General features: G+C 42.7%; 1 protein-coding gene across 7 annotated transcripts in view; it reads right to left on the reverse strand.

Annotated features, from left to right (window-relative positions):
- The window catches only part of DPY19L1 (dpy-19 like C-mannosyltransferase 1), a 176,472-nt gene that overhangs the window by 128,286 nt on the left and 31,982 nt on the right, over positions 1–16,204 (reverse strand). For all 7 annotated transcript variants that reach the window (XM_056520449.1, XM_056520447.1, XM_056520442.1 and 4 more), the window contains one exon: positions 10,379–10,403. In XM_056520449.1, coding sequence (XP_056376424.1) covers positions 10,379–10,403 — 25 coding nt within the window. The remainder of the gene's footprint in view (positions 1–10,378; positions 10,404–16,204) is intronic.

Consider the following 16,204-nt stretch of genomic DNA (forward strand, 5'->3'; position numbering starts at 1 on the left):
AGGGGAGGGGGGCTGTGTAGGGGTATGTGTATATGTAGTGTTTTTTACTTTTTATTTTATTTTTTTGTGGTAGTGTAGTGTAGTGTTTTTAGGGTACAGTCACACGGGCGGGGGTTCACAGTAGTTTCTCGCTGGCAGTTTGAGCTGCGGCAGAAATTTTGCCGCACCTCAAACTTGCAGCCGGATACTTACTGTAATCCTCCGCCCATGTGAGTGTACCCTGTACATTCACATTGGGGGGGGGGGAACATCCAGCTGTTGCAAAACTACAACTCCCAGCATGTACGGTCTATCAGTGCATGCTGGGAGTTGTAGTTTTGCAACAGCTGGAGGCACACTGGTTGTGAAACACCGAGTTTGGTAACAAACTCAGTGTTTTGCAACCAGTGTGCCTTCAGCTGTTGCAAAAGCTACAACCCCCAGCATGTACGGACAGCGGAAGGGCATGCTGGGTGTTGTAGTTATGCAACAGCTGGAGGCATACTACTTTGGCTGGGGATTGTAGGTATGCAACAGCTGGAGACACACTGGTTTGCTACTTAACTCAGTGTGCCTTCAGCTGTTGCAAAACTAAAACTCTCAGCAGTCACCGACAGCCAACGGGCATGCTGGGAGTTGTAGTTATGCAACCAGCAGATGCACCACTACAACTCCCAGCATGCACTTTAGCTGATTGTGCAAGCTGGGAGTTGTAGTTACACAACAGCTGAAGGTACACTTTTCCATAGAAAGAATGTGCCTCCAGCTGTTGCAAAACTACAAGTCCCAGCATGCCCATAAGGGCATGCTGGGAGTTGTGGTGGTCTGCCTCCTGCTGTTGCATAACTACAGCTCCCAGCATGCCCTTTTTGCATGCTGGGAGCTGTTGCTAAGCAACAGCAGGAGGCTGTCACTCACCTCCAACGTTCCAGCCGCACAGGTCAGTCCCTCGTCGTCTCCGCCGCCGCCGCTGCTCCTGGGGCCCCGATCCCAACAGGGGCGCCGGGGATCGGGGTCCCCAGCACCCGGGGTGCACGTCCCGCACCCGCTCACGTCCTCCGGAAGAGGGGCGGAGCGGGTTGCGGGAGTGACACCCGCAGCAGGCGCCCCGATTGGTCGGCCGGTAATCCGGCCGACGAATCAGGGCGATCGTGAGGTGGCACCAGTGCCACCTCACCCCTGCTGGCTCTGGCTGATCGGGGCCGTCTCTGACGGCCCCGATCAGCCAATAATTCCGGGTCACTGGAGACCCGATTGACCCGGAATCCGCCGCAGATCGCTGGACTGAATTGTCCAGCGATCTGCGGCCATCGCCGACATGGGGGGTCATAATGACCCCCCTGGGCGATATGCCCCGATGCCTGCTGAACGATTTCAGCAGGCATCGGGGACCGGCTCCGCTCCAGATGGTTGCGGGGGGCCGGTAAAACACATGACGTTCTCATACGTCATGTGTCCTTAAGCAATAGGAGGGACCTATGAGTGGAGGGTAAATCCAATATTATTAACATTTGACCGCTAAGCGGTCACTAAGACCCTAAATTTCCCACCCAATATAAAACTTAACGTTTAATGAGCCGAGATTAAAATAACCTCACACATATTGATCCATGGTGCATTGATTGGCATGACACTGCATGCTATAGAAGTGAATTGAAAAATTAGACTGTGGCTGCAGTCCACAGTCTATAGTGTGAGACAATTAAAAATCTAACACATTGCCCGCCCGCCCGACGTTTCGCCACAGGCTGTGGCTTTATCAAGGGCTAAGAGGCAAATGGCGTGCAAACAAGCCTTGCAGGGGTTTAAATAACCTCCTGTCTCTAACGTCATTAGAACATGTCACTTCCTGTATTAACATGACATCTCATTGGTTACAATCACATGCAGACTAATGATTGACCGCTTCCTGGCCAATGAATTTTAGACCAGGATGCATCTTGCTATATTCGTTTGATTGACAACATCCTTGACCAACCAGCTGAGAACAATCAAGCTTCTGAACTTCTCATTGGTGCCGGAAGCTGTACACGTATGTGCGCCAACGGTCCTGCGCTAACTAATAGCTTCCCGAACCTCCGATATGGGCGCATGCGCAGTACGGATGCGCAGAAGAACGTGCGCGAATACTTAGTCATATACAGGCACTGCTGGAAGCTGCGCGACAGACATATGCGCCGGCACTTAGCCGATTTTTGGCATATGATTCACACATGGCTGTTGTGATAGAACTGTAATACACAATATAACCACTCATGTGAACAACGACTGCGTAGCAAGTGATAGGCTAATTCGAGAACACTAATAAATTACTATCTGGCAATATAGGACGGCCAACCTAGCAACGTAGGTATAAGATCAAAACAAGAAATATTAATCGATAGAGGGAGGAGCAAATACTCATCTGTTCTGCATAGATGTAGTCATAATTAATTCATATCATCAACGGAAGTTAATCATAGGTATGATTAATAAAGGCTTATAACGGCTCTTCTATATAGTAACAATTGTAATAAGTGATTCCTGTCCTACAAGAAGGCTGCAAAAGTGAAGCCTTCATTCAGTCCATTTGGGCTTTGGGATTTTAATCTCCAAATCCAACGGGCTTCTTCTTGAAGCAGTCTGGTGTTAAGATTGCCACGTCTCGGACCTAGTTTACACTGGGTAATGCCACAGAAACGTAATTCAAAGGGAGCATCATTGTGTACAGTCCTCATATGCCTAGCAATTGGCGTATCTTGATAGGTGTTAATAGTGCTCATATGTTTTGAGATACGCCTACGCAATTGTTGAACTGTCTTTCCTACATAGATTTTAGGACAATTGCAAGTGGCTAGGTACACTACCCCCGTCGTTTGACAGGTGATGAAGTCCCTAATTTGATATTTCCGATTATCAATCGGATTAGAGAATTCTTTTGTACGTGGCATAAATTTGCAAAAATTGCACCGTCCACATGGATGTGATCCTTGAATTGATGATTTCAACCAACTGGATGCAGACTCCTCTGCATAAAAACTCCTAACTATTTGATTTTGAATATTGGGTCCTCTACGATAGGTTATAGAGGGGTGAGTAGAGATCACCTCCCTAAGGTCATTGTCCACCTGTAATATAGGCCAATATTTCCTAAGTATATTCATGATTTTTTGATTGTGTTGATCAAAAGTTCCGATACACCTAATGATCTTTTGGCCACTGTTGTCTTTAGCCAATTTGTGATCACGTAATAATTCAGATCTTGGAGTAGCCCTGGCTCTGGCGAAGGCCTTGTGAAGGACTTTCTTAGGGTAACCTCTATTGGTGAAGCGTCTATACAGGAGATCACATTCTTCTTGAAATTTAAGAGGATCAGAGCAATTCCTTTTGGCTCGTAGATATTGACTGATAGGAATACCTTTCTTCAATGGTACGGGATGATAACTCTTCCAATTGAGAAAACTATTGGTTGACGTAGGTTTGCGATATATAGAAGTGTGAATGTGACCAAGTGAATCAATAGTGATAGTGAGGTCAAGAAAATGAAGAAATTTATCATGAATTTCAGAAGTAAAGTGCATATTAATATGATTAGTGTTAAGTGCTTGAACGAAGGATTGAAATAATTGTGTGGTGCTGTCCCAAAAAATCAATATATCATCTATATAACGACCCCAAAATAAAATGTGAGAATTAAATTCTTGAAAAGTGTCAGAGAAAACGTGAGTGTCTTCCCACCACCCTAAGAATAAATTAGAATAATTCGGTGCACAAGGAGTGCCCATAGCAGTGCCCTTCAACTGAAAATAAAAGTGCCTATCAAAAAGGAAAAAATTGTGAGTAAGTAGAAAACGTAATAAGGTCAAAACAAATTTGTTGTGTGCTGTGTACTGAAGACCTTTAGTAGTTAGGAAATGTTGTACAGCATGAAGTCCCTGTTCATGTTGGATGTTTGTATAGAGAGATTCCACATCCAAACTAGCTATAAGAGTACCTGGAGGGAATGTGATCTCCTGTAATTTCTTCACAGTGTCCTTGGTATCCTTAATAAAGGACGGAAGAGAGGAAACAAAAGGGGCCAAGAACTGATCTACATAGTGACTGATATTTTGTGTAATATTGTCACACCCTGAAACAATAGGTCTGCCAGGGATAGGGGAACTCCGTTTGTGCACCTTAGGAAGGGCGTAGAAAGTGGCTATTGTTGGCGATGGATTAAAGAGATATTTAAATTCTTCTTCTGTTATCAATTGGTCTATTCTTGCCTCTTGTAAAATTGTACGTAAATTCTGGTTAAACTCCTGAAGTTAAACTCCGTCCTTTATTAAGGATACCAAGGACACTGTGAAGAAATTACAGGAGATCACATTCCCTCCAGGTACTCTTATAGCTAGTTTGGATGTGGAATCTCTCTATACAAACATCCAACATGAACAGGGACTTCATGCTGTACAACATTTCCTAACTACTAAAGGTCTTCAGTACACAGCACACAACAAATTTGTTTTGACCTTATTACGTTTTCTACTTACTCACAATTTTTTCCTTTTTGATAGGCACTTTTATTTTCAGTTGAAGGGCACTGCTATGGGCACTCCTTGTGCACCGAATTATTCTAATTTATTCTTAGGGTGGTGGGAAGACACTCACGTTTTCTCTGACACTTTTCAAGAATTTAATTCTCACATTTTATTTTGGGGTCGTTATATAGATGATATATTGATTTTTTGGGACAGCACCACACAATTATTTCAATCCTTCGTTCAAGCACTTAACACTAATCATATTAATATGCACTTTACTTCTGAAATTCATGATAAATTTCTTCATTTTCTTGACCTCACTATCACTATTGATTCACTTGGTCACATTCACACTTCTATATATCGCAAACCTACGTCAACCAATAGTTTTCTCAATTGGAAGAGTTATCATCCCGTACCATTGAAGAAAGGTATTCCTATCAGTCAATATCTACGAGCCAAAAGGAATTGCTCTGATCCTCTTAAATTTCAAGAAGAATGTGATCTCCTGTATAGACGCTTCACCAATAGAGGTTACCCTAAGAAAGTCCTTCACAAGGCCTTCGCCAGAGCCAGGGCTACTCCAAGATCTGAATTATTACGTGATCACAAATTGGCTAAAGACAACAGTGGCCAAAAGATCATTAGGTGTATCGGAACTTTTGATCAACACAATCAAAAAATCATGAATATACTTAGGAAATATTGGCCTATATTACAGGTGGACAATGACCTTAGGGAGGTGATCTCTACTCACCCCTCTATAACCTATCGTAGAGGACCCAATATTCAAAATCAAATAGTTAGGAGTTTTTATGCAGAGGAGTCTGCATCCAGTTGGTTGAAATCATCAATTCAAGGATCACATCCATGTGGACGGTGCAATTTTTGCAAATTTATGCCACGTACAAAAGAATTCTCTAATCCGATTGATAATCGGAAATATCAAATTAGGGACTTCATCACCTGTCAAACGACGGGGGTAGTGTACCTAGCCACTTGCAATTGTCCTAAAATCTATGTAGGAAAGACAGTTCAACAATTGCGTAGGCGTATCTCAAAACATATGAGCACTATTAACACCTATCAAGATACGCCAATTGCTAGGCATATGAGGACTGTACACAATGATGCTCCCTTTGAATTACGTTTCTGTGGCATTACCCAGTGTAAACTAGGTCCGAGACGTGGCAATCTTAACACCAGACTGCTTCAAGAAGAAGCCCGTTGGATTTGGAGATTAAAATCCCAAAGCCCAAATGGACTGAATGAAGGCTTCACTTTTGCAGCCTTCTTGTAGGACAGGAATCACTTATTACAATTGTTACTATATAGAAGAGCCGTTATAAGCCTTTATTAATCATACCTATGATTAACTTCCGTTGATGATATGAATTAATTATGACTACATCTATGCAGAACAGATGAGTATTTGCTCCTCCCTCTATCGATTAATATTTCTTGTTTTGATCTTATACCTACGTTGCTAGGTTGGCCGTCCTATATTGCCAGATAGTAATTTATTAGTGTTCTCGAATTAGCCTATCACTTGCTACGCAGTCGTTGTTCACATGAGTGGTTATATTGTGTATTACAGTTCTATCACAACAGCCATGTGTGAATCATATGCCAAAAATCGGCTAAGTGCCGGCGCATATGTCTGTCGCGCAGCTTCCAGCAGTGCCTGTATATGACTAAGTATTCGCGCACGTTCTTCTGCGCATCCGTACTGCGCATGCGCCCATATCGGAGGTTCGGGAAGCTATTAGTTAGCGCAGGACCGTTGGCGCACATACGTGTACAGCTTCCGGCACCAATGAGAAGTTCAGAAGCTTGATTGTTCTCAGCTGGTTGGTCAAGGATGTTGTCAATCAAACGAATATAGCAAGATGCATCCTGGTCTAAAATTCATTGGCCAGGAAGCGGTCAATCATTAGTCTGCATGTGATTGTAACCAATGAGATGTCATGTTAATACAGGAAGTGACATGTTCTAATGACGTTAGAGACAGGAGGTTATTTAAACCCCTGCAAGGCTTGTTTGCACGCCATTTGCCTCTTAGCCCTTGATAAAGCCACAGCCTGTGGCGAAACGTCGGGCGGGCGGGCAATGTGTTAGATTTTTAATTGTCTCACACTATAGACTGTGGACTGCAGCCACAGTCTAATTTTTCAATTCACTTCTATAGCATGCAGTGTCATGCCAATCAATGCACCATGGATCAATATGTGTGAGGTTATTTTAATCTCGGCTCATTAAACGTTAAGTTTTATATTGGGTGGGAAATTTAGGGTCTTAGTGACCGCTTAGCGGTCAAATGTTAATAATGTGTCCTTAAGGACTCGGAAATGGAGACGTATGAGAACGTCATGTGTCCTTAAGGGGTTAAAAATGTTTCCGAGCTTTAAAAATGGCTGTACCTTGCTCACATTTTACCCTTGCTCATATTGTGTGAGCTCCCGGCAGGAGACAGTGGGCGTTCCCCAGCAGGCGCGACATCAATGAAGCCTGCAAGAGTTGTGCCTCACCATGCCCCACATGCACTCTGAGTTTAGTGTCCCACCAGGCCAGCAGGAGACCAAACTAACTGTTTGACTTGTGCAGGGAACAGAGCCACCTAGTGGGTGTTTTTTCAATCACATTAAAAACATATAAAAGGTTGAGAAATTTTACAGCAAGAAAATAGCAAAGTGTCATAATTTATAATGAGGAACAATATACCAAAAGTTTAGTTTGGGAACAGGTACTCTAAACATATTTACAAATACAAGTAATTATAAAAGCTCAAATCGTTTTTAAAAAAACAGCCCTATCAATATAGGCTTGAATACTACAGAGGAAATTATTTTCTTTTTGGAACACAGTGCTCTATGCTGACATCTCTGTCCATTTTAGGAACTGTCCAGAGCAGCATTTGTTTTCTATGGGGATTTTCTCCTACTCTGGACAGTTCTTAAAATGGACAGAGATGTCCGCGAGTGCACTGTGGTCATGATGTCAGCAGAGAGCACTGTGTTCCAAAAAGAAAATAATTTATTCTGTAGTATTCAGCAGCTAATAAGTACTGGAAGGATTAAGACATTTACACATCTGTTTAACTTTCTGGCACCAGTTGATTAAAAAAATAATTTCCACCGGAGTACCCCTTTAATAAACTCCAATATACACAGCTGATACACTGAATTAAAGGGGGATTCCACATTTTTTTTTTAATATCATTTAGCTTCAGAAAGTTACAGATTTATAAATTACTTCTATTAAAAAAACGTAATCCTTTCTGTAGTTATCAGCTGCTGAAGTTGAGTTGTTCTTTACTATCTGACAACAGTGCTCTCTGCTGACACCTCTGCTTGTCTCAGGAACTGTCCGAAGCATTAGAGGTTTGCTATGGGGATTTGCTCCTACTCTGGACAGTTCCTGAGACAAGCAGAGAGCACTGTTGTAAGAAAGAAAAGAACAACTCAACTTCAGCAGCTAATAACTGATCAAAAAGGGATCAAAAAGTTTGAGCAAAACTAAAATGGTAACCATAAAAACTTCAGATCACAGCGCAAAAAAATTAGTCCTCATACCGCCCCTTATACGGAAAAATAAAAAAGTTATATGGGGTCAGAAGGGGACATTTTCTACGTATAAAATTTGGTGCATTAGGTTATCATTTTTTTTTTGTAGAAAAATAAAATCAAACCTATATAAATTGGGTATCCTTGCTACCGTATGGAGCTACAAAATAAATATAAGGTACAATTTTTACCAAAAACTTCACTGCGTAGAAACGGAAGCAGCAAAAATGTACAAAATGGCTTTTTTTTTTTTTTTCAACTGCCCTACAAATATGTTTTTTCGTTTTTTTAATGTGGATTTTGTAGTTATTAATGGTATTACAAAGTAAAATTGTTGGGACAAAGAACAAGCCCTCATATGGATTTTTAGGTGGAAAATTGAAAGCGTTATTCTTTTTAGAAGGTGAGGAGGAAAAAACAAAAGTGCAAAAATGAAAAATTGCCAAAGAGGGAAGGGGTTAAAGGAGAACTCCAGAATATAAAAATTGTCCCCCATACTGCCGGCAGTAAAAAAACAAAGAGTACATACCTTCCTTCGTTCCCCCGGGGCCTCCGGCAACCGCCGCGATCCTCTTCCTGGTTGCCGTGGTCGGCGAGTCATACTGCACTCAGCCAATCACCGGTCACAGTGAAGTCCCGACTCGGCCAGCGACAGGCTGAGCGGCAGTGTGAGAACGCTTCAGGACACAAAATTCATCACTACAACAGCACCTGCTGCCAGGGCCGAAAACGTCACACTGCATCTCAGCCTATCGCCGGCCGAATCGGGACTTCACTGCGGCCGGTGATTGGCTGAGTGCAGTATGACTCACCGACCACCAGCAACCAGGAAGAGGATCGCCGCGGAGACCAGAGACGGTTACCAGAGGCCCCGGGGGAGCGAAGGAAGGTATGTACATCTTAATTTTTTTTCTCCCGGCAGTATGGAGGACAATTTTTATATTCTGGAGTTCTCCTTTAAGTTTATTTACATACTTTTAAATGAGTATTGTACCTGGCTGAGGAAACCAGACTGACTTCAAGGGATCTGGCGCTTAGAATAAGTTCCGTTTTAGTTTCTTCTGCTGTCTATACCATTACCAGACCAGACGCTGCCTGGATCCCACTCTATGATATATGCAAAACCAGATGTTTTGCTCTGAGCGCAACACCACAGGGTGAGTATTATTACCAGCATCTCCCTACCTGTGCCTAACGTACTTCACCAGGGGCGCTATTGTGTTCCTTTTTCTCTCTTTCTCTTTATACTTTTAAATGAGAGAGTCCGCTTGCCGGGCTGAATGTTCACTTACCAGGATGAGGTAAATATACATGATTTACTGCTATTGCTTTTTATAGTCTGTAACACAAAATTTACTTGGAAGAAGAGGGGGGGATATTATTCACTATACAGTGATACCTCAACTTACAATGACCTCAACATAAAATAGTTTCAACATACAATGGTCTTTTCTGGACCATCGTAACTTGAAACCAGACTCAACATACAATGTACAGACAGTCCAGATCTGTGAAACGTGTCAATGGCTGGAAGAACTGGCCAATCAGAATGGGCATTTTATTGGTAAAACCCCTGTATTACTGAAGTGCATGAACAGATTGGCTGTCTGGTAGCGCCCCCTACAGTACAGGGAGGTACTACATGTTCTGTACTATTCTTTACCTGTGCCAGGGTTAGCTGCTCCTTTGGACACCAGGTAAGGGCAGCTCCATGTTACTTTTTTTTTAGGACATTGTGTGTACTGTACAAGACCCTGAAGAAGCTCCTGTCCTCTACATAGACAGTGATTACAGCTCCCATCAGATCTTTCTTACTTTTATATGTAAGGATTTATCTATATTAGTTATCTACTTATTTTTCTTTAATCCTCATTTTTTCCTATTTTTGGATGACATTTTGGGGATTCAGAACCAATTACCAGGTTTCCATAGAGTTATGGTCTCAACATACAATGGTCGTCCTAGAACCAATTAATATTGTAACTTGAGGGACCACTGTAGTAACATTGCATGCTGTGTGATGAGTTGGAGAGAAGAGGTAACTTTAAATCAGATTTTCCATGCAGCACAGGAACGATCATCTGCATTAATGACTGCTGGGAGATGAAGTTCGAAGCAAATCATGTGATCAGAATCTCCACCCACCACATCAATTTTCATATGAAAAGGGGAGTGGATACAAAGACTAGAGAGTAAGATCATGTCTGCATTATTATTCAGAGGCAGTCATTTAATTTCAGTTAACATAACAAAATATTAAGTTTGCTAAAAAAAACTTTTAGGCACATTACAACATATAATAATTTTTTTTTTTCTCAGGGGAAAGGCACTTACCAGTGCAAAACACCTACAAAAGCAGCTGAAAGAAAAGAAGGGAGAGGTTAGGTTTTCTACAAATAAAATTAAAAAAATAACATTTCAGTTCGATCTGATATGTTAGATGCATGTTGTTTTCTAACAGGGGAATAAATAAAGCTGTGAAAACAAAAAACAGCCTGGCTTTTCCCATAACCAATCACAGCTCTGCTTTCATATAATAATGAGCTCTGGTAAAGCAAAACCTGAGCTGTAATTGGTTGCAATGAGGAAAAACAAGACAGTTTGGGGTTTTACAGTCTTAATTTATCACCCCCAATGACTTCAGGTCTTCTCCAAAATGATGTCAACCTCTTTGCATCTATCAAATGACATTACTTCCTATAGTAAAATGGAATGAGTATTCATGGGTAATAGCAGTACTTCTAGCCATACAGGCTTTGTATCTGGTATCTTTTTCAGTTTACCTCTTTGCAAGATCCATCTCTTAGCCTGGATTCACACTACAGAATTTTCAAAGCAGCAGAATCCCATTGCTGTCAATGGGATTTTGCTGCCCAGTGCACACTACAGAATTTCGACAGATATTCCACCACTCAAAAGAACTTGCTCATTCTTTATGCAGAAGCCGCGCTGAAGACATTGCCGTCTGTGGGCATGGCAATGTCCGCCCAGTCCTAGCGACGTCTGATTCAAGCCCCTTTCACACAGATGCTGTGCACAGCCGGCAAACTTCCGTCAGGCACTTTTTTTTCTGTGTGCCTTGACGGACGTTATATTTGACAGGACACAAGGCACAACGGTAAACAATGGTTCCCGACAGATCCCATTTACTATTATGGGGTCCGTCAGGCGCCGTTGTTTTTTTTGACAGGAGTAACTGGAGGAAAAACATTGCATAATGTTATTGTCCTCCTGTTATCCTCCCCGGATTCCCCGACTGACATCACTGTAAAATGCGCCTTAGTCAACTCTGGGCAAACTCGGAAACTATAGACAGCTCTCCTGGTACTCCCTTCTTACTGCACCTTCTCTCCCTTTCCTACAGATCTCTATGGGCAACATATAACGGAGCCTTCAGTGAGAAAATGGTCTGACTTGTCCCTCAAGAGGGATTTTGCAGTGAATTAAAAATGAATATTCAGTACAGGAGAATGAGAAGCAGTGGCTCAGATGTGGAGAAAAAGATTACAAAGTATCTTCTATTTGCTTGTACTATTGACCTATACAGTTTGTTAAAAGTATGATGTCTATTTCTGTGCACACACTTACGGTAACATTTTTTCTTACAGTACTTATTTATGGATGAAATAGCAATCACAGTGAGACGCAATGCAATCACAACTTTTGAAATGTCTGGACAATAGGTTAGAATTTTTTTTTTTTTTTTTAAATGGTAATACAGCTTTAAAATTTGTCTACAGGACAAGAACATTGTACTGGGAAGTGTCCCAGGTTTTAATTTAGAAAAGATAGAAGAAAAAAACAGGGATATGCGCCCCTAGTGAAGGATGTTTATAGGTGAGATGAAAACAGGTTAAGTTGTAACACTCACCTATTTTCGTTGTGCTGAGAGCACAACATCTGTGATAGCCTTAGGTGATATCTCAGGTCTGCAGCCACGGTCCTCTGGAGCAAAGGTGATGTCCCAGCAGTGTAAGTAACAAGAAAAAAGCAAAGTTGGGCCATTGGTGGCGCTGGTCCTGATGTAAAGAAAGCTCTGTAGACCCTTCTCAGTGTCTAAACGTGGTTTTATTAGCACAGAAAGCAACGCGTTTCTGGTCCGAACTGGACCCTTCGTCTGGCAGTGTGCATACAACATAGTGAACAGATGCGGTTAAAATACATTCCTTACGCAACCTTAAAGGTTACGTTCATTTGGCAATTCACAAACATGGTTTACGCAAGTAGCGTGGGTAAGTAGAACATCTGTAGCTGGAACCCGATGCCGTACGAGTGCATTCCTGTATCTGCACTAGACGGCCGGGAAGTCAGCAGCTTGCAAGGGAATGTGAGGTAAGGGCAATCTGATGCAGGTATGTGCAGGGATTGCCTTACTGGGAAACAATATCGGCCGGAGAGTGATATCGTCGTTGTTACTGCAGCCGAGGGAAAACAAGGCTGATTGGGTAAGTGGAGCTGGAGATGCTCCTGATAGGTCAGGGGGCGGAGACCTATGTTCCGTGCGTATCACTCTGACTACGGAGCTGTCAGATCCCTTAGCGCTATGGAGCGGTGGCAGAGTTGAGAAGGGGCGGACCTACAAAAGGTATTGTACCAATGCGGGTGGGTCTGCTATCGCACAGCGGGGCGATATGCAGCAGTGACAGAGTTGAAAGGGGGCGGACCTGTGTTGGAAGCGGGCGATATGCAGCGGGCCGATATGCAGCTGTATTAGAAGCGGGGCGATATGCGGCTGTGGCAGAGTTGAAAAGGGGCGGACCTATATTAGAAGAACTGACACAGAGAAAAGGGGCGGACCTGTATTAGAAGAACTGACACAGATTTGGGTAGGAGGGTAGTGTGACCGGCTAGATGTGCTGTGAGGCACCTTGCTAGGTGGACAAGGGGTAAAGTAACATATAAGGAGCTATAACCGAATATACTGTGTAGGGTATACAGCAGCCGTATGAAGTGTGTGGTGTGGTAGAGATGGGGACAATTTTTTCCTATTGGGAAGAAATCCTATTATTGCCAGGGATAGGGGAGGGTGGGAATGGTAATGTCCCAGGTATACCCAGGTATGCCGTATGTAGGGCTGTTGGCATATAATACAGTATGTACAGTATACCGTGTGAGGTATGTAGGACTGTCAGTATTTGGTGTGGCATACTGGTGATGTGTGAAAGTTGGAATTGAAGGAGCAGGCAGTATTTTAAAATATTTAGGGTGTGTAATAGAGATTACACAAGGATAGTTTCAGAGACTTCGTTGAGTCCAGTAGGCTGGAGAGATCCACACTTGAAAATCCAGAAGATCTCTAGTCTCTTCAGTATTTCAAATCTATTCGAACGGAATTTAGGAACATGATCAACAGGGGTAACATTGAAAGGTTTAGCAATCCCTTTGTGGGCCAGGGCACAGTGCCTGGAAAGTCCATGTAAAAGGAATCCTGTCCTTATGTTAAATCTGTGCTTATTGATCCTGCTGCGCAACTTTTGAGTAGTCCGCCCAATGTACTGCAGGCCGCAACAGCATTCAATCAGGTAGATGACAAATTCAGACTCACAGGTAAGATGGTATTTTATCTGGAGGATTTCGTCTGAGGTTTTTGAGCGGAATTCTTGGCGGTTATGCGTAATTTCAGCACAGCATAGACATCTGTTTTTTCCGCATCTGAAACTACCTGGTTTTCCTTTTTGAGCTGGTCTTGGTTGTAATTGTCTGAGCTGGCTTGGAGCAAGGAGGTTTTTAATAGTGGGGGCCCTACGGAACGTGACTCCTGGATGTTCAGGTAGATTATCACAGAGAAGTTTGTCGCTCTCAAGGATGTGCCAGTGTTGTTGGAGAATTTTCTTGATCTGAATTGAGGATGAACTGTAGGTGGTGATGAAGTTGAGTTCCCAATTCTTAGTGGTGGTTCTTTGTATCTTTGGTTTAAGACAGTCCTCTTGTGTCAGTTTTTTGGTTTTTTCGTAGGCGTCAGATAGTAGTTTCGGGGGATATTTTTTGGCCATGAATCTTTTCTTGAGTATCCCAGCTTGAGTGCAGAAATCTCTTTGGTTGGAGCAGTTTTTCCTTATTCTCTTGTATTGAGAGTAGGGGATATTCTCAAGCCACTTCTTGTGATGCCCACTGGAGAAGTCAATATAGCTGTTAGTATCGACTTTTTTAAAAAAAGGTGGAGGTGACGAATTTGCTGTGATCATGTGATATGATCAGGTCTAGGAACTCAATGGATGTATTGCTGGTATGTATAGTGAAGTTAATACCCCAGTGGTTTGCATTTAGGTGTTCTAAGAGGTAGTTGGTAGATGATTCTGGACCTCGCCAGATGAAGATCAGATCATCGATGTATCTCCGATGGACCATCAACTTGGACTGCAGGCGGTGGAATTTTTTCTCACTGGAGATGAAGAAATTACCACACCCCAGAGAAAGTTCCTATTGGAAGGTCTCCAGTTTATACTGGAAAACAACTTCTTTCTGTATGACGGCGGCATATACCATCAACAGAAGGGCACCGCTATGGGGGCCAAGGTGGCGCCGGCCTACGCCAATCTATTCATGGGGGCGTTCGAAATGGAACATATATGGGGCCACAGTAACATCATGGAGAACATCGTTCTCTATCGGAGGTACATCGATGATCTGATCATCTGGCGAGGTCCAGAATCATCTACCAACTACCTCTTAGAACACCTAAATGCAAACCACTGGGGTATTAACTTCACTATACATACCAGCAATACATCCATTGAGTTCCTAGACCTGATCATATCACATGATCACAGCAAATTCGTCACCTCCACCTTTTTTTAAAAAGTCGATACCAACAGCTATATTGACTTCTCCAGTGGGCATCACAAGAAGTGGCTTGAGAATATCCCCTACTCTCAATACAAGAGAATAAGGAAAAACTGCTCCAACCAAAGAGATTTCTGCACTCAAGCTGGGATACTCAAGAAAAGATTCATGGCCAAAAAATATCCCCCGAAACTACTATCTGACGCCTACGAAAAAACCAAAAAACTGACACAAGAGGACTGTCTTAAACCAAAGATACAAAGAACCACCACTAAGAATTGGGAACTCAACTTCATCACCACCTACAGTTCATCCTCAATTCAGATCAAGAAAATTCTCCAACAACACTGGCACATCCTTGAGAGCGACAAACTTCTCTGTGATAATCTACCTGAACATCCAGGAGTCACGTTCCGTAGGGCCCCCACTATTAAAAACCTCCTTGCTCCAAGCCAGCTCAGACAATTACAACCAAGACCAGCTCAAAAAGGAAAACCAGGTAGTTTCAGATGCGGAAAAAACAGATGTCTATGCTGTGCTGAAATTACGCATAACCGCCAAGAATTCCGCTCAAAAACCTCAGACGAAATCCTCCAGATAAAATACCATCTTACCTGTGAGTCTGAATTTGTCATCTACCTGATTGAATGCTGTTGCGGCCTGCAGTACATTGGGCGGACTACTCAAAAGTTGCGCAGCAGGATCAATAAGCACAGATTTAACATAAGGACAGGATTCCTTTTACATGGACTTTCCAGGCACTGTGCCCTGGCCCACAAAGGGATTGCTAAACCTTTCAATGTTACCCCTGTTGATCATGTTCCTAAATTCCGTTCGAATAGATTTGAAATACTGAAGAGACTAGAGATCTTCTGGATTTTCAAGTGTGGATCTCTCCAGCCTACCGGACTCAACGAAGTCTCTGAAACTATCCTTGTGTAATCTCTATTACACACCCTAAATATTTTAAAATACTGCCTGCTCCTTCAATTCCAACTTTCACACATCACCAGTATGCCACACCAAATACTGACAGTCCTACATACCTCACACGGTATACTGTACATACTGTATTATATGCCAACAGCCCTACATATGGCATACCTGGGTATACCTGGGACATTACCATTCCCACCCTCCCCTATCCCTGGCAATAATAGGATTTCTTCCCAATAGGAAAAAATTGTCCCCATCTCTACCACACCACACACTTCATACGGCTGCTGTATACCCTACACAGTATATTCGGTTATAGCTCCTTATATGTTACTTTACCCCTTGTCCACCTAGCAAGGTGCCTCACAGCACATCTAGCCGGTCACACTACCCTCCTACCCAAATCTGTGTCAGTTCTTCTAATACAGGTCCGCCCCTTTT

Source organism: Hyla sarda, chromosome 5, assembly GCF_029499605.1.
Source record: "Hyla sarda isolate aHylSar1 chromosome 5, aHylSar1.hap1, whole genome shotgun sequence".
Classification (NCBI taxonomy): Eukaryota; Metazoa; Chordata; class Amphibia; order Anura; family Hylidae; genus Hyla; species Hyla sarda.